The sequence below is a fragment of the Cylas formicarius genome, unplaced genomic scaffold (assembly GCF_029955315.1).
Source record: "Cylas formicarius isolate icCylForm1 unplaced genomic scaffold, icCylForm1.1 PGA_scaffold_6__28_contigs__length_40554024, whole genome shotgun sequence".
Classification (NCBI taxonomy): Eukaryota; Metazoa; Arthropoda; class Insecta; order Coleoptera; family Brentidae; genus Cylas; species Cylas formicarius.
Window position 1 is genome coordinate 31,228,493 of NW_026844347.1, and position 19,685 is coordinate 31,248,177.

The 19,685-nt window shown below is 36.7% G+C and overlaps 1 protein-coding gene across 2 annotated transcripts in view; it reads right to left on the reverse strand.

The window, feature by feature from the left end:
• Window positions 1–19,300, reverse strand: part of LOC132704032 (obg-like ATPase 1) — a 34,985-nt gene extending 15,685 nt beyond the window's left edge. The window contains exons 1-5 of one of the 2 annotated variants that reach the window (XM_060673650.1): window positions 19,198–19,300; window positions 17,065–17,246; window positions 9,598–9,658; window positions 1,276–1,403; window positions 1,038–1,213 (exon numbers count right to left, since the gene is read on the reverse strand). In XM_060673650.1, coding sequence (XP_060529633.1) covers window positions 1,038–1,213; window positions 1,276–1,403; window positions 9,598–9,658; window positions 17,065–17,245 — 546 coding nt within the window. In that variant the 5' untranslated portion in view covers window position 17,246; window positions 19,198–19,300. Of the gene's footprint in view, window positions 1–1,037; window positions 1,214–1,275; window positions 1,404–9,597; window positions 9,659–17,060; window positions 17,247–19,197 lie in introns of both variants that reach the window. The other variant, XM_060673649.1, reaches the window with a different exon arrangement.
• Between the last annotated feature and the right edge of the window lie 385 nt (window positions 19,301–19,685).

A 19,685-nucleotide genomic window follows, 5' to 3' on the forward strand; every position in this document is an offset into this window, starting at 1 on the left:
CTGTAACGATTTGTATTGCAGTTCATGAATTACCGAAAACGGTCGCACCGTTCATGTGTTCAAATATTTAGTTTGTGAATTATGTTCTTAACTACTGTAACAATTTTGAGCCTATGGCATCTGGTACATACCATACGGATAAAATGATTCAACATGTGTTCCTTTAAAAGGTTGTTTTGCTTTTTATTTTGCAATTTTTTATTAATAATATGTTTGTTTTTCCATTTATAACAGACTAGCGGTAATTAATTTGGCAAAATAAATAAGAACTAAAAGTTCAGATTTTCACGAAATTATATATTTTGACATGACAATTGTTTCGACAACACCGTGTCTTTATCAATGACATTAAATATATAATTTCGTGAAAATCTGAATTTTTAGTTCTTATTTATTTTGATAAATGGATTTTCATCAAGTAAAAGCCACCTCAGTTCAATTAACCTGGCGATGTTTTAAAAAAGTTAAACAAAACAGTGGCTCATTTTGTACGTATTTCCCTTGTCTCTCGATGCTAAATTGAATAATATTTAAACAGATTTGTTCAATAATGGTTATACTGAGAAATCTCTTAATAGAAATATTACCAATGGTAAACCAAACTACTCACATTTTACGTACGGAATATAAAGTAATGTTTCAGTTTCCGTTCAGTTTTTAAGTCATGAGCAACTTTAAGGAGTACCCCGACAAAATACGCGGGTGAAACATTGAGATCTTAGATAGCACGTTTCCTCGAAGCTACATAACATAAAATGATCAGATGTATTTTCCACAGCAAACCTGACTGGAAGAAGCGTAAATTTAAGGAAGCCTTCTTCGTAGCAAAATTAACAACAATTTCAGCAACCCAAGCGTGAAAATAAGGAGTATTTTTCAACCACTAAGAAAGCGCACCAGTGCTGGCATCGTTAGTGGATAACTTCGTGTTTGACTGCACTTTTATAGATAAGCTTTTATATAAAATAACATTTAAATTGAATTAAAATGTTGTATTTTTGCTTAAAAGAGTTTCCGGCAACCGACTGTTTACTTACATATTCTGGTTTGCTCTTTTTGTCTCCGCCACGCACCACCGTTCTCTCCAACTTTTCCAAATTTTTGGACAACATGTCCTCGTCCTTCAGACGCAGTTCTTCGGAAATCACGTCCAGATCTCTAACCGGGTTGACCTCGCCGTCGACGTGTGTTACGTCGTCATCCTCGAAGGCTCCTAAGTTTAAAAGTCAAGTACGGTACGAATATTGCAGAATTTGTATTATAAAAATAACTCACGGCATAGATGGAAAATTGCATCGCACGCGCTAATGTGTGACAGAAAAGCATTTCCCAGTCCTTGACCTTCCGATGCGCCCTTCACCAAACCCGCGATGTCTACTACGTTTAGAAATGCAGGTACTTTGCTGAAATTGAAATGCATGAAAATTTTAAATGAACGATGAGGCACTATGGTAGAAAAAAGATTAACACTACTGAGATCTTGGGGCAAGATACCCAATATATCTTAGACAGAACACGAGCCGAAATGAGTCCATCGTCCAAGAGTTCAGTACTTTCCAGAGATTGTCAGTACTGAACTGTATTTTTTTTACCTTGAGACGAAACGATGAAAGGGCACAAGGTTAGAAAGATGTTCTCCCACGAGATGAATGGATCAATGTCAATTAGCCGCAATTCGCACGCTGAGATCTCAGTCGAAAGACTCAACGTATTTTGATTGTCAGAAAGGAATGGTTTTACATTTACTTTTTGTTTGATGTAAACTGAACTGCCACGAGCAGCTAACACAGAAGCGAGGGAACAAATAACCAAACAACAGAAGCATGGAAAACATACTACTTTCCCAATATTGTTTGAATCAAATTTTTACAAATGGTGTAGACCATTAGTCAGCGTCATCCTGCCTAATACTTTAAAACTGCTTAAGTAATGAGAGTATGGGGTGGAAAAGCTCATTCTCTAGATCAGGAAGACGTTCACCCACGAGAGGATGGATCAAATGGCATAGATAACCGAGAGGCTCAAGACAGACAAGCTTGGAATAGAAAAATCAATGACCTCGATGCAAAATTCACCACATTGCAATAAACCTAAAACCTACAACGAAAACACCTCAAACACTTAGCTTAGCTCAAGTACCTCTGAATGGGACTTAAGCAGGATAACTATCTAACTTAATGTTATTGACCCAAATAGTCACGCAAAGAAAAACAACCATAGAGGCAATGGACCGTTTAGTTACACTGGTCTCGCACTGTTATTTTGTCACCCAGTAAGCCCCGGGACGTGCTTCTTTTCTATTATCGCCATCGTAGGTCTATCATTACGCTATTTACGTTGACAAAAGACGTTCTCCGCAGCGAAACCTTCCGTTTTTCGTATAATTGAATACCGACCACTTTGGGACACTTCATAAGTTTCGAAACACTATCATTTTATCACCTACGGACCCGATCCCGTGTCCATCCGAGTGCTTAACAGATTTCGTAGCACGACAAGACAATTTGGTTTAAGCCCGCAATTTATCGAAACTAATTTTGTTGAATGTGACGCGTCCTGATGTTCGTGGGGCCGGAGGGGGACACTCCGGCCATTATTTCGAGCTGAAGCGTTTGTTATCTATTGAACGGGATAATCTATAATGCGTGAGAGCATATATATATGACATTTAACGGGCTTTGGTTATTGCAAATAAATATACATATTAAGTTCTTGCCAAAGTAACTGTGTTTTCAATACGCAAATAAGGGGTGACCGTAAAAAATCGGGTACACTTTAAATTTACTACATACGTACAACATACTGCATAATTCTAGTTTTGAGATAACTGTTTTTATAAAACTAGTATGCGAGTTTAGATTTTTTATTTTTACTTTCTTGGTTAAATTTATTTTCATTCGATTCGATTTGATATGCGCAATTCAATGAAATCTATTGATACAGGTAGTCACTGGAATTTTCCAAAACTAAGCTTATCGTGTCAACTTTCTCGAAAAGCATTGTATGGAAACCATGGTGAATGCATTTATTTATTTATTTATATTTATATATTTAGTGATAATCTGACACAGTCGTTTTGGGATTAGATTATACAAGGTGTTCCTTAATACTGAATGGGAAAATTCTTCAGTTCATTTTAAGTAAAACAAACTTAACATGTCTTAAACGACTTAACTTTTGAGATACAGATTGAAAAAACAATATATTTTTTTATATTATCTAACAAACGATTCTGAGCATCTTTGTGAAGTTCGGTAAATGTATTCTTTGCTTCAAGGAACATTTCTTCAGTGTAGTGCGATATGTATAACATATTTTTGAACAAGAAAATGGTGTCACTGACGTTTTCTCAGGTTAATAATTTCCACTATTGTTTTTCTTGGCAGATATACCATTCTAATTGGTTTATAATAATTGTTTTTTAACTGTTTTGTAACTGTTAAACTGTACTGAATCATTAACCGTATTCATTGTTAATTTAATATCGTTCAAGTGTTCTTTCTAAGTGGTTAGTTTATGTACCCAATTATATTGTTAATTTTATCGTTTTTCCTTATAGTTTCTGTGCTAAATCATTACTAATTAATTGATTATTAATATTATTATTATTATTGTTAATTAAATAAAAAGTGCATTAACATACTTAATAAGGAATGCTTTTGCCACTAATATTAACTAAATGAATACAAAAAATGTTGGAAATGGCCTGCTATTCACATTGAATAGCGCACTCGTTAGAATATTCTAGGCGTATTCGCTACAATTTCAAACTATATGTTTCAAAGTATCAAGCGATACGAGACTTTTAAGGTGACGTAACAATGAACCTAGAAATGAAATGAACAGGAACCCTGTAGTGCATGTACCAGATTTAATCCTTCAATGGCTATTGACACCTGTTCAAGCAATCCAGGTAATTCCCTTTGTAGAAAATGTAAGTAAGAAAATAACAAGGTAAGGTCTATTAATTTTACTAATTCTTGCCATATATGAAGCAAAAATTGTCCCAGAAAATTGGATATGGCATAGCGGGTTTATTTACTGGAAACTAAAACAAAAATGCAAAATAGGATATGCAACAAGGGTGGTAAACGTCATTTGAGTTGCAAATTTCGTTAGTACGAGCGGAACACAGCGGAGCAACTGCTTAATAAGCGAGTGACTTAAAAAGTTTACCAAACGTGTCGCATACTATACTTTTACTAAGACCGATAGTTTTTGGAGAATTGTCAAACGTCAAATTCCGTAAATGTGCGAAGTGGTACAATGACACCTTCCGCATGCTAGATCGGTCGTTGTCACAAACATTTAAAGTAAATATTTAAGTAGAGACGTGTGTAAACAAAGTAACTCAACGAAATTTTCAAAATGGAAATTATACAATTTACCATGCCGATGATGGTGATGGGAAAATTTCAAAAAGAAAGATTTCCTTACTTGTCTCATAGAGCATTTAATGCAAAGAAGTAATGATTTTTTCAGGTAACCTAGTTTTTTCAAACAGCACATTTTTAATTCGACATTTTGAAAATCCGATAAAAAATAAGTTCACAGGAAGGACAAAAGAAGATCAATAAATACATTTTTATAAAAATATTGCAAATCTTAACATTTTTATATGGTTATTGATTGGTTTTGCCCTGTTATTCATTTAGATTAACATCATTATCAATTAGTTTACAAATGGAGTAACAGTTGATATGCTTCTTCTATACGGGGAATGCAGAAAAAGCTCTCGTTACGCTCGTGCCATTTAAAATTCGAATGTTGACTGGACCTTGACTTGATAGTGTCAAAAAATTGCACTATATTAAGCAACCCAAATATCAAATCGCTGGGTCAAACGGTTCAAAAGTTATATAGTGTTCCCACTTTCTTGTGTCACCTGGTATCTGCTTTTTCTAGTGCCTATCCTCTAGAGATGTTGCTAATCATGTTGGTCCATACAATCTTGTTGACACCTACCCTGACCGTCATCATTCCCGTCCACTGTCTGATATTTTTCCTCCACGATGTTCGTCGTCGCCCCTGACCTCTTCGGTCACCTATTTTGCCCTGGAAGATTAGTTGGATAAATTAATATTTCTCATTACGAGTCACATGCCCCAGGTACGTAATTTTCCTCACTTTCACATTATGCATGACTTCGAATTGCTTTTGAATTTGCTGGATCACGGTGTTGTTTGTGACATGGTAGGAGTACGATATCCTGAGCATGCGGCGATAGCACCACATTTCAAACACCTTTAAGCGCATAGATATAGCATCTGTCAAAGTCCAGGCTTCAACTCAACTTCAACTCAATGATTACATTATTGGCCCTAAATTGTATCTCATCGTTTTCATTAACTACAAGAATTTTGGTCTTCTCGCAGTTGAGCCTCATACCATACATATCACATGCCTCCACTACAAGATCTATCAACCTCTGCAATCCCTCAGCAGTATCTGCTATAAGAACTGTAGAACTGTATCGTCCGCATACCTTAATTTATTGATAGTCTCTACATTGATCTTAATGAATTCCTCTGTTTCACTAAGCGCTTGTCTAAACAGTATTTCGAAGTAAGTGTTGAACAGAATTGGTGATAGTATGCATCCCTGACGTTTTCCCCGATTAACTGTAAATTCTTGGGAGGTTTCGTCGTCTATGCGCACAGCCGCTCTCTGGTGCAAATACAGATTAGTTATAACGGACAAGTCTTTGCCATCTATACCAGTATTTATATTAGTATTTGATATAATTTTTGGTGTTACACCTTGTCAAAGGCCTTTCAAAGTCGATAAAACAAGCCTAGATATCGCAGTTTACGTCCCTGGCCCTGTGTATCAGGACTTGAATAGAAAACGCGTTCCCATTCCACTTCTAAATACGAACAGAACCTTGCTCATGTGTTTTTCGAGCTTTCTGTATATACAAGAGTGGATGATGTTAAGTAGGATTTTCGATGACTCATCAGACTTTCGGTATTTCGGTAATAGGAGCGAATAAATGTGGAAACCAGCCAGTCTCTAGGCAATTCTCCCGATTCATATATTTTATTAAATAGTATTGTCAGTAGTTTAATTTGGGAGCCTTCGCCAGGTATACCGTTTCTTAAATAATATAAAAAAAAAGTTTTCTGAAAACGGTATCTCAAATATTAAGATGCCGAATTCAAGAAATATAATGCCACCATTGACATATTAGGAAACACCCTGCATTGTAAAATCTGAAAATTAATAATTTGAACAACGATCACTAATAACGCGAACGAAAAGAATCGGGAAAACACACCGCCATTACGAATTCGAGGTCGTGCGGCTTCTTTCAACGCCACCGCGTTGTTATGATTACAAAGACAGTGTCTATTCGGCCATTGATTAAACGCCGACGAAATCTATTTCATGATGGGTAAATTAGAAATTTTTCGGATGCTTTTAATGCATTCACGTGTCACGGTGCGCCGTTCCCACCGTCCGTCAGGCGCCGACGAAATTGATGGCGCACCCCTCATTTAGAACGATCGCAATTACCATTGGCGCAGCCGACAGAAAAAAAATCGAATAGAAATACATGGATAAACCGTAGCCCGTGTCAATGAATACCTTACAGAAATCTGTATTTAGGTACAAAAAAAGTAATAAACCTAAACGCATTGATTTAAACTGGAATTTTGCAAAAAGACTGTTAGCAATGGTGATCCTTGTTTTTCTCTCTCTTGATTGTTTATATTAATGTTTGATTAAATTATCTACCTATCAATTATTTAGACATTAATATTTGGTCATCAAACAATAATTTCTTTAAATATTTGCAAAAAAATAAAATTTATAATACTCCAACTTCTTTAAAAAAAAAAAACTTCGATAACAGCGCATACAAAATGAAGTACCTGGAAATTCAAAAGATTTGAGTTTTTCAAATGTTTTAAAAAAATTGATTGGCCAGGAATATTATTTCAAAAAGCACTTAAAATACACACGTCTCTAACTAAATATTTACTTTAGACCAGGATTTTTCATATTTCTTGAAAAGTGAAAAGAAAAAATTTAAATTTAAATCTTTTTTGTGACACCAAATCAAACATTATTTTTATTTCTAAATAATATGCACAAATGCGTAATCGTTATTTTGTGTACACAGTCAAGACAATTAGGACAAATTTTCTGATAAATAACTTCACTAGCTGTTATAAAGAAAAAAATATAAAAGAAAACGACAAACAGCAACAATATAACACAAAAAAGCAAAGCAACATAAAAAGAGGAACAAAAACAGTATAATGAATGATCAACAGAGAACAACAATTGCAGAAATGGGAAAAAAAATATAGAAAATCTCTTTACTCTCTTACTCGAGAAGACGGGACGGATATGGAAAAAATGGAGAGATATCAGGACCAGACGAAATTCAGATAGAGGTCTTAAAAACGTTAGATGAAGATAGCGCTTTCACACTTCTGTTAAGTTTTCTAGCCTGCGCCTACAAAACCGGAATAATTCATAAAAAGTGGATCAGGTCTGCTTTCGTTGCTCTGCCAAAGAAAGCTAACTGCACGTATTGCAAAGATTATAAAACGATCAGTTTAATGAGTCATGTTCTTAAAAATCTTGAAAATAAAAACTTAGGTATGTCTCAATTTGGTTTTTAAAGCGGTTTCGGTACCAGAGAGGCGCTGTTTAGCATCCAAGTTCTCATAGAGCGATGTCTGGATATGAACGTCGATGTATATGCCTATACTATAGATATACTGAACAATATAGGCCAGACATCTGAAGAAATTCCTATTAAAACAGGAGTTCGACAAGGATGTGTGCATCCCCCCTTTTGTTTAATTTATATACAGAAAAAATCTTCAGGAAAGCCGTCGAAGAAATAACAGAAGGTGCAATTGCTAATGGAATCCTCATCAACAATGTAAGATACGCTGACGCAACAGCTACTTTTATCAGCGGTAACAGACCAGCAACAGATCAGCAAAAACAAAAACATAACTAATAACTTAACACAGCGCAAATGGAGCAATAGTGGCGAGGGTATAAACGTAGAAGTATTTGGGGTGCCGGGTAAATGAAGCCTGGGACTCAACTCACGAAATCACAAACAGAATAGGGCGAGCAAGAAAATATTTTAAGAGCATGCAAAATATGTTAACCAACAGGGCCTTAAGAATGCGCTTCTTGCGCTATGTCTTTAGCATATTATTCTACGGTATGGAAGCATGCACCCTCACTGAAACGACGTGTAAGAGGATTGGGGAGTGGACAGAGTGACGAATCAAGCGGTTCTGCAACAGAGGTATTCCATTCAAACAAGAAAGCTGGAGTATTTTGGCCATGTAATGAAAAATAAAAAATATGAATTGCTCCAGAGGCAAGGATAAATAAACGGTCCTGGTCGCCGAAGAACATCTTGGCTCAAAAATCTCCATCAGAGGTATGGAGTAAGCTGACCACCACATCAAAATGAAGACCATACGACTGTTCGCCAATGTTCTGGGAAGACACGACACATTAAGAAGAAGAAGAAAAAAAGCAATAGAAATATCGCATTTTTAAGTCAGTGGCATGATATATGATAACCGGCAAAAAAGTGACTAGGGTCTAACGAGTACTTTTTCTAGGCATCTCTTAATTGAACTTATTAAATCAAAACAAAAACTACGAACTTAGAAATGCATTTGTGACTTACTTAAGTAAAAATAAATACACTTCTTTCTATAATTTTAAGTTACATTTTGGCAGATATTTTGGCTATGGAAATAGAATTCTACTTAGTGGCATGCGATAGTCCTATTCTTAGTCCTACTTATATATCTATAAGATTTGTTTGCTTATTTGGATTATATTGTTAAAACTGAAAAGTGATATTAAAATACAATAGTATTGAAAAATATGGGGTTTCAATATCACATTTTAGGATGAGTGGGCTGTTGGACTTAAGATTTGTTTCGATTATTTATTTGTATGTTTTTTCCAGATTAGGTGTTTTATGAAAATATTCGTTTTACCATCTCCTGAATATGTTGCAGAATTTATGTTTAGTTCGTTAGTTAAAAGAAATTATGTGTTTTGTCTCGATGGCATTTTTTTTTGTGTTTGAATTTTAACTGTGAGACAAGAAATAGAATATTTAAAAAAAACTGTTTTACCTAATCATTGTTTATTTAATAGAAGCGAGATTATTGCAATAATAATGACAAATGTAATTAGCGGAAATTGATTGCAATTTAAGTGTGGTAATAATACGCACAATTAATTAATTAACGAGTTATACAAATCATACAATCAAAATAACAATTTTCATTATTACCTAGAATAACTTTATATACTTTTTCACATTTATGTAAGTTATTTATAAAATAACTCAACGAGTTGTTATTTATTTATTTACCACATTACTGTAAGCTTGTGTAACAAAAGAACTTACTATTTCCGCATAAACAAGATTTTACCCTCAAAATAGTCAAAATATATCACAACCACCAAGTTCAAACAAGAATTAAAGATTGAAATGATTCCACAAACTACCCGTTAACAAACTATTTACTCCGAAAAAAACGCAAACTATTCTGGATTAAAAAAAAAATTCAACTGAAGCTACTCAAAACTTACCTTAGAGGTTTGAAATATTCGCAGAGATAATCGAATCTTGCGTCGGGAACGGGTACCCTACTTGCTGGAAAAAAAGCAGAAAATAGAATTTCAAAAATTATCAAATTTTATTTATCTGAAACGTTAAACTAAGCAACGTACGCAAACTAATTCAAACTAATATTACAATTCTAGAGAACAATCGTCCCTCATATAAATGTCCATGTCGTCTACGCATTCGTCCACAATTCTGGAAACCATCGTGGTGACACTTTCCGTTGAATCAGATGGCGGCAGATTAAAATCTGGAAGCGGTTCCTGGTAGAAAACGAACGGGTTCCTATGGTTTTTCACAACATCGACATAATTTAATAGGCATTCCCTTCGCTCGTTATACAACCGAAACGCTTCTAGGCATGCCGACTTGCGATATCCCTTGCACTTTTCATTGTTCGCGTTCATATGCAACCCCAGACCGATCAAAGCGGAAGAACCAATTCCCAAACCGGGTATGATTGGGCGTCTTCTGCAGACAAAACTGATCGCTTGAATCATATAGCTAGCGACATACTGTTCCAGCATTCCAAGGACAGGAAGATCTTTATAGTTGAGATCAGGATACGTTGGCTGTCGGAATTTTATTGAAAAATTGAATTGCTGCGGCTGTTTTAAGAAATTATCTAGACAACACAAAGAGTCAAATAGATAAACATTTTCCTTGTATACGGAAGCGTACGTAATAGATCCTGTAGTTACAAAGCGCTTTGTTTTGTAGCAAACTGCACAAATCCCACTTTCGTATACATTATCTGGGTATTTTGTAAGCTCAATTCTTTTTGGAACGTCGGTGGGTAAAACGTTCTCATTAAATGGAGGCAAGAATTGTACAGGACTCTTCAAAAATATTTCCATATGATCCGGGCAAATCCAGTAGAAATATTGCCGGAACTGTACCAGCCCCGTCCTATTGGGAGGTTCACCTCCGCTGACCAGTACATTTGAAACGTGCAGACAAACGGGACAGAAAGAGTGGAAATCACTTTCACGTTTAGCGAACTCCCACGGAGTTACTGACAACGCAGCCAGTCTCAAAGGTCGGTCGCTCGATGCGCTGATGAGCCTGAAATAGTCCTTAACTTCGCAAATTTTTTTAACTAAGTGGCTAAATACGCGATGCCACGTAGACCAAATAGAAACACCTATGCGGACCATAACCCGGGATTGATACTCTTGATCAAACCATTTTCTAAATTCGTGCGCCGTTGTTTTCCATTCTTCGTACCTGTGTTTTATAAAACGGTGGCTATATTTGAGTCCTACCATCTCGAAATCAGACAAACATTGCAATATTTCAGTTTCCTCGGCTCTTAGGTCAATCACCAAGTTTGGAATAAGATTTAAATTAAACAGGTACTTAACTTCACTCGCGCTGTTGGGAAACCCGTCGAACACAACGCCTTGAGTCACGGCCTGTTCATCAAAACAAGCAGCTTCAACACATTTCATCAGCATCTCATCTAGTGCATTCTTTCCACTTCGTAACAAAGATTCCATATTCATTGCCAATTCAGACTGAGTCAACTCGCTGAGGACGTTTCTCACAGCTTCACCACGACTGATCACTTTGAAACCAAACTCGTCACGTATTCTTTTCGCCAAAACCGTTTTGCCGCATTTGGGAGGGCCGATAACAGCAATTTTGAAAGGGATTAAAGGAAAATTTTCGTCGCCGCTAATGAACTTGAGCGGATCCGCTTTAAAGATGTTTCTTTGTTGTATGCCACATATAAAGTATATGTAACTTCGGTGTATTACAGGATACAGTTCATTCTTTGCTTCACTAACAAGATACATTTGGACTGAAATTTTGTTCTGATAGCACTGCACTGGACACGTCTTTCCGAATTTACTTAAAAAGTAATATCCGCAATCTAAGAGTTCTTCAGCAACTTCGGGTGAAACATCGTAACACCGCTCAAAAAGTGACCTGTTCCGAAATTTCAAAGGATCGAGAAACAAATAGCCCTCCATAATGCTTATCTCAAAGTTTTCCAAATTTACCCCTACGTTTCGAAAAGGAATTAATTCCCGGAGGCAGAGAGTTTCGATTTCGGCAATATTCGTCAAATCATTAGTCACCGTTTCCTCGATTAGCGCTTGAGCAGCAGCTGCAGCTTCTTGACGATTGGCAGCAGGAACCTCGATTAGAATAGGAGGCAGTTCCTCGTCCAACATTTTATTGACTTGATCGATATCCTCCTGGTCTGCCACTGAATCCAAGCTAACTAGGGAAGGGCTTCGATTGCGCTCGATCGTTTTGCTTAAATACCTTTTTTCGCGTTTTTCTTCAATCAATGTATCGAATCGGACTTTTCGCTGTTGTTTCCATGCTTCTAGTTTCCGTTTGTATCGAGATAGAACTTCTTCCCTTTTCTTGTCGACATTTTTTTGCCAATCTTTTAAATGCTTATAAAGAAATTTCGAAATCAAATAGCTCTCGTCAGCGCTGAGGCACAGAATCACATCTGGTATCAATTTACGATCTACCATATATTCCACATCAGCCAATCGCTTCGGAAAGTCGTCGATAACAAAGCCGGTGGACTTAAAAGGTTCCGCGAACCAATATCTGCTTAGTGCCTCGGGCGATTGGTCAGGTCCAGATTCTGTTAGCACTACGTCAGAATTAACATAAAACAAGCCAAAATTTTTCGCCAACGACTTTGACAAACGAGTTTTTCCGCAACCAGAGACGCCAACCACGCAAACTCTAGGCGGAGGAAAACTTTCTACGTATTTCACCGGCAAGTACCGTCTTGGATCTGTTAGAAATTTACTAAAGTCGTCATGCGAGGCCATAAAATACCACTCGTCGGCAAATTTCGCCCCGAATTTTTCTTTTCCTTTCCACAAGACGAAATGCTCGTGAAACGTGACCGGACAAAAGTCGGACGTACTACCGTACCTTCGATGCTCGTCCAACGGGTACCGAGCGACATCCTCAACATCGATTTTGGATCCGACATGAAGTTCAGGAATGAGCGTCAGCTCTTCCGCCAAGTCTTCTTCGTTCAGCGGTCGGGCGGTGATCCTGTACCGATTTTCGATCGCCTTTATAGCTTCTTCGAAAATGTCGGGAAGGCTTTTATCGCTGGCATCTATCACGATGGGTTCTACGCTGTGCGCCTCGTAAAACGCATTTATCTTGTCCCAATTACTTTCAAAGTCAACAAGGTGTTTCTCATATTCCTCGACACGGGGGCTGACGCGATTTTCGTCATCTCGGGTAACGTAGAAACTCTGGTTCTCGAGAATCTCCGAAACTATCCCTTCAGCCATACCACGTCTGTCGGACTGCGTGGAAGTCAACGAAGGACTCCTCCATGCAGCGTCGTGGGCACCGACGGACTCAAAAAACGTCTTAAAATCACTAAAAAATGTACTCTCCTTGCGCTCGTATCGATCGCAAAAATAACTGCCGTTGTCTCGCAACACGATTACCTCATCCCCGATGTAATCGGGGTAAAACTCCTTTATCAGTTCGACGTTGCAGAGCATTCCGTCTACGATCCAACCGCCCCGACCGATACCGACGGAAACGTTCTTCTCTTCGATTTCTTTGAATTTATTCAGGAACATTTCCGTGATACTAGTTCCGGACATCCCCATTTCGTGCAAGCCGGCTCTCGCCAGCGCCTCGTCCACGTACTCCTTCACAAACTCGTCGAAAACCGTGGCGGGTTTGGCCTCAACTTTGCGGCTTAATTGATTAGGAAGATAGGTTAGGAATTTTCTGCGGTCCTCCAGGTAACTCCGCCACGTCGCGATGCCTAACTTGTCCACCGGTAGGTTCAGCGCTCTAAGATCGTCTTTCAATTTCGTAATGGCCAGCGCCGTTTCCGATTCATCCTCGTGTTTCTTGGCCTGCGTCTGCATTTGCATCGGGAACGACGAAATCTCGAATTTTTCCTTCGTCCCTTCTCTCTCCTTCTCTTCGATGGCCCGAATCAACTCTTCGAATAACGCCACCACCGACTTAACCCAATCCTTAATATTCTCCGCCCGCTCCTTCTCTTTCTCTACCGCTTCGTTCTTTCTTATTTCGTTTAGAAGCGTGAGCGCCTCGGCGATAGCCTTCTGCTTCAACTTTTCCAGGTATTCGTCGCTATGTTGTCGCATACACTCCCTTATCAGTCGTGCCGTGCTCAACACGGTGCCGTTAAAAAAATAGGAGAGACACTGGGCGAGGGCGGACTTGCCACTAAGTCTCGGACCGAAGATAAAAATCTTACAACTAGGTCTCGGGTAAGGCGGCAGCAGAAACGGTCTCGGGTTGGAGCAAAACTTCAGATACGCCTCGCGATCACGCAAGAAAAATAATTGGTTCATGAATTGGACGGGGTATTTAACGCTACCATCTGTTAGGGTGCCCTGCGTCATGGATACGGGACATTTGGTACCCCAATCTGATAAAGTCCACATGAAATTTTTGGCAGGGATATGCCGGCGGCGCAGCTCCTTGAACACGCTGATAGGAGATGAGTTTTCCCCCGTTAGCTTCGGGGATGTAGGTGATTCGTAGTCTTCCGCGATCCTTGGGGCACCGTTATCGTCCGATAACTCGTCCTCGATAATTTTTTTCGGAACGAGGACTCTCTGTATGGGCATAGTTTTCAACTTGGTTTTGATGACTGTCAAGATCCGCGAAATGTCTAAACGGCCGTCGACTCTGATGAAGCACTGAGGGTCGTGAGTGATCACTTTGGCTTCGAGAAAGGGCAAAACTGACTGATGGTAAGCGTCCAACTGGGCGCGCACGTTAACCTCGAAGTCCTTCGGCAGCTGTACTAGGTGTTTTAACCTGAACTCTGGATAAGGGTCTTCCAGACATCCGTCCTCGTCGTCGTTATGATCGAAACGATATCTACCACGCTTAAGAACTACGTCGCCGCCACCACATTGCACGTATACAATCAAATAAGGCCCAGTCAGTAAATTGAAAACGAAACTCAGCTGTCTATCGTAACGAGTGCTGAAGTTGGTCTCGATGGTTCTCTCCGTGGGCCACTGGGAATACGAACCAGTAGTTTTAGCATCCTGATTCTCTGACAAAGTCGACCGGTCATCGTCTATATTGATTTTAGACGACGCAGATACTTGAGGTCTGCTTGAAGCCACGCAAGCGTAGTTGAATATTTCGTCGAAAATGTCACGGACGGTGAAAATGGCAGATTCCGAAGAAACCGGATCTTCCTCGTACAAATCGTTTGGAAGCATAGGAAAACCGGAAATGATAACTCCCTTGTGCTTGGCTTCTTCGGAGGACGTTTTCTTCTCTAGCAATTTAAGAATGATGTCGGCGCCGACGGCTCGGCCGCATTTTAAGTTGAATTCGATGCACTGACCGGCTCGGCTTCCGCTATTTATTTCGTCAAAGATTAAGCTTTCGGGTTCTATATGAACGCAATTCCAATAATCTGCCAAGCGTTTTGCTAGCGATGACTGACCGATATCGGGTTTGCCCAGAACTATAAACGAAACGGGTGGAGATTCCAAATAAATTTGCTGTGCGATTTTTTCGGAATAGGCGTCATTTTTGCGAAACACGTGACTATCTTTACCAACGCACTTTTCTGGATGAGTTAACAGAATGTTCACTTTTGCGAGTGGATCTGAGTCTTCGAGGTGGATATAATAAGAGTTGACGCAAGGATACCGCTCATCTTCTTGATGTAAGACATCGCTTTCTTCGTTATATTTGAAAGACCGGGTGTGTCTCAATTGAGATTTCCGTACCAATACCGTTTGATCGATCAAATATTCAAAGGATTCTTGTCTGTCCGCTATGTAGTTGTTATGTATCCCTTTGGATAATTTATTTGTCATGTTGGCGTTATAAAGACTTCCAAGTCAAATGTTCAAATGCAAATGAGGACATAATTATGACGTAATAAACGTAATAATCAACAATAGGGGCGGCTTTTTGCACAATCTGATTTAAAACTTCCGGGCATTTTCAAGTTTTCAATTATAATTACCAATCAATCTTTCTTTTCCGACAACCAATTCTTAGGAGATCATAAATAACGAATACATAGACTTTATAAATTAGATTTAAAAGAAACTTTTTTTTACATTTCATGGAAACAAGTTTCCACGAAATGTTAAACAAATATGTCTAAAATTCTCTGACCTTTCGACGTATTTTGAAGTTGTTATTCTACATTTTTGGACTCTGCTAGTAAATTCTAAATAAATATTTAAAGTTTTATCAGAAAAATGCTCGATTTAGTTCATTTACAGAATATGAATAAATATTAAAACTGAGAACAAAAAACAAAAAAATAAGATTTAATAGAAACTTTTTACATGCTTTTTCAACTTTCCATGAAATATAAAAAAAAAACATGCTTAAAATTCTCTGACCTTTCGACGTATTTTGAAGTTGTTATCTTATATGTTACTACATTTTTGGATTCTGCTAATAAATTCTAAATAAATATTCAACGTTTTATCAGAAAAATGCTAGATTTTGTTCTTTAACAGAATGTGGAAAAAATATTCAAACTGGAAACAAAAAATAACCAAAATTCCAAAATTTAAAGCAGTTTTTGAAACAATCTTATTAGTCGACAAATCTTGACCTAAACAGATAGTTATTAGACACAAATCTCTTGACGTTGACTAAACTAGGTATGCAAAATTCAAAAAAAAAACTAGGCAAAACAGCGCTAAATGCTAGTGACACGTAAGCAATGGACAAATAGCTTAAAAATAAAAAATTAAGTTTGAACTTCAATTTACTTTAAATCAGTGTAATAATCATGGAATTTGTATCCAATACTTGAACTTAACAAGTTTGTTTTTCTTTTACAACCTCAAAGATCAAATAGATATATTTTAAAGAAAAGGAACAAGTGTAAAAATAACAGTGGTTAGAAAATTTTGTATGCAATCATAATCACTTGTCAAGGCGAGATAACGAAAATAAATTGCCGTTCTTCTTGTATCACCAATCACATTTTGTATCACAAAAAATTGTATTACATTTAATGAAACTTTTCGCCTAAAGCAAAACTTTCGAAATTTCTCTGGCAATCGATTTAAAAAATTTAAGAAATGTAAAAGGAACAGGCAAAAAACTGAAAATATTAGTCAAACTGTGTGTGAATGCATACGAAAAATCTCATTTTAAAATTCAGAAACCAGATTGTAGATTTTTTAAGTTCTCATTGTTTAATTCTTGATAATACTAGGCTTTATTTTTTTATTTTAAAACTATAACTGTTATGAAAAATGAAAGGGAGCGAAAAAAATCTGCTTGTGGTCCGTAGTTGTTTAGAAACTTTATATGTAACATTGCAAGATTTATTAAAAAAATGTAATTTTTGCAGTAAATCTTAAAATAAAAAATATCATAATGACGGTCTCCATATTTTCACACAAAGCATGTTGTTAAATAAATAAATCAAAAAATTGAATACTTATTTTCATTGGGATCGATGGTGCAAAACGGAAAATTCTCAGCCGCCGCCGAGCTTTTCGTTAGGACATTGAAAAATGTCGATTTTCCAACATTGGGCACGCCTACGATGCCAACACGAAGATTGGTCCCTACACGACCGATGATCGGCTTTCGCTCTGGTTCGGGAACTTTTTTTGGAGGCATTCTGCAAAAGAAAAAATTATTGCATATAGTGGTTGTCAATTGTGGAGGATTATACGGAAATATTGAAAACCAAGACTAAACAGCGAAGAAATAACGAGAACCGAAATATATATTTTTTGAAAATAACATTACAAAATAGAGCACCCATAGATGAAGACAAATAAAAGGTAAAATATAAAAAATACAAAAGATTACATACATTAGTTGCAGTTGCAGCTTAATCAGTCATTTTCTGCCACATTTTTACTTCGACTACGACTATTTTTGCTTTGCGACAACTATACCTATTATTAATTTAATGCTTGTGCTTTCATATAAACGTAGGTCTGGAAATGCTTAACTTCCAAGATTTTAAAGATATATTCAATACATTTGTTTTAAATCTGCTATTGTAACAGAGTATACCGTATATTGTATTAAAATTTAAAAAAAAATATGATTTTTATTTTTGCACTATAAACACGACAAGATACAAAAACAACATAAGCGTAAAAAAATTGCACTTTTAGCGGCAAATTCGAACTAAATAACAAAAGTTACAAAAAAAATCAGTAGCTTTTTAGTTAAAACAAAAATAGAAGTTTATCATAGTAAATATCATTGATTGATTTAAACAAAATCGAGCAAAAAATATTTAACATATTGTAAAAATTTCGTATATTTAAACACCTCATATACTGCAAACCAAGAATTTTTCAGATGACGGATCTTTAGCCCAACCTTAGCGCAATAATGATGTGTTTTTCCTTAAGGACAATGACAAAAATTTAAAAAAAAATAGATTTTTGGTTGATTTGAGAGAAATTAAGAAACTGACAAAAAAAAACATATACTTTAAAATTCCTAAAAATGTGATTAAAGGTAGCAAAATATATATGCATGGTATATTGTAACTGGGCCGATTACGATATAAAACTTAAAAATCGTGTGAGCTTACACCCACTATTAAAAATAAGTCAATTTAATGTGAATTTTTATTGAAATTTATTCCGGCTGATCTGATAACTCATATTAAAACAGCAATAATATGTACCTACGCATTGATTTAAAATTTTACTATTAGTATTTTTACTGACTTTGATTTTAAATTTATAGTATATGAATAATAATAAACATAATGAATAAATAATAACATTCAAAAATTTTAAAAAACGTTAAAAACCGCGTTTGGATAAAAATATGCAAAAATTCGACTTAAGGGCCTAAGTATACGCCTTTACGTCGGGGCACCAGTTTTGAGAACTTGGAATTTATATTTCGCGATATTCAAATTTCTACCGTATATTCGGATAATAACACACATTATTCGACTGCGACTTAATTTCCACAAAATACCAATTTTCAATCTGATACCGAAATTGTACAGTGCGCCTTTTTACAGGGTCCGGCTGGATAAAAACACTAATAACTAACTCGGAGCGGTACAAAACCTACAATTTCGAATTTACTAGTAATTCTCCCTGACTATATTAATATAATCTTATATACTCCGACCCCCAGGCTGCATATTGCAAACATATATTTTAGATTTTTTGCCGATTTAATCAATAAAATTGTTTGCTGCATTAAAACAAAAGAAAAGCCTGAAAATATATCAGCGTTACTCGAGTTGAATAACAATGCGGGTAGAAGTCTGTACAAACTGATGCTTCCGACTACTAGATGGCTCTGCACGCTTCATTTAAAAAAGAGACCATCCGAAGTTACAAATTATCTCATTTTCCAAACTACAATGATTACTAATGGTGGTGGGTAAATATAATGCTATTGCTGATTTAGACTACAAGCCCAATGCTCCTGAATAATTTAGCAAAAAGCCGGTACGAAACGAAACGTGCTTTTAAGGTTAGAGCACTTCTAAAACGTTCAAATATAGTCCAAGTGCGTACAAACGCTTAGATCTAGGGGCACGCACACTAGCTCAACTATTTTAAAATTTGTCACGTACTCACATTTAGCTAAATTAGTTTAAAAATATGCAGGACCACACTTAGAACTTCAATTAAACTACACAACACAGCTGTTAGGTTAAGTGACAGCCTTGCTAACTTTACCCTACAATCTGTAAACTGAGGTATGACTCTCGGCTAAATCCAGAAGATGTTAGTATACAAGGTACAGTCAAAAAGACAAGAAGATGCCAAGAAAGCTAATGCCTACGGTACTTAGTTTTGAGAGAAAGAATCTGAAAACCAAGTCGTTTTAAATTTTAAATTACAATTTTTAAAATTCGTAATAAGATTTGTTGCTTACGTTGAAAACCAAAACTTATTTAACTTGAACGAAAGGTCTGGCAACGACGTTTAAAAAGTCAAAATGAACCGAATGTTATGTAAAAAAGGCCAACCCCTCACAGCTTTCCTCCGACGACTTTAACAATAAATTCCGAAATTGACGTATGTCATCGAATTTGTTTACGCTGTAGGTGGTCTTGGGCCGG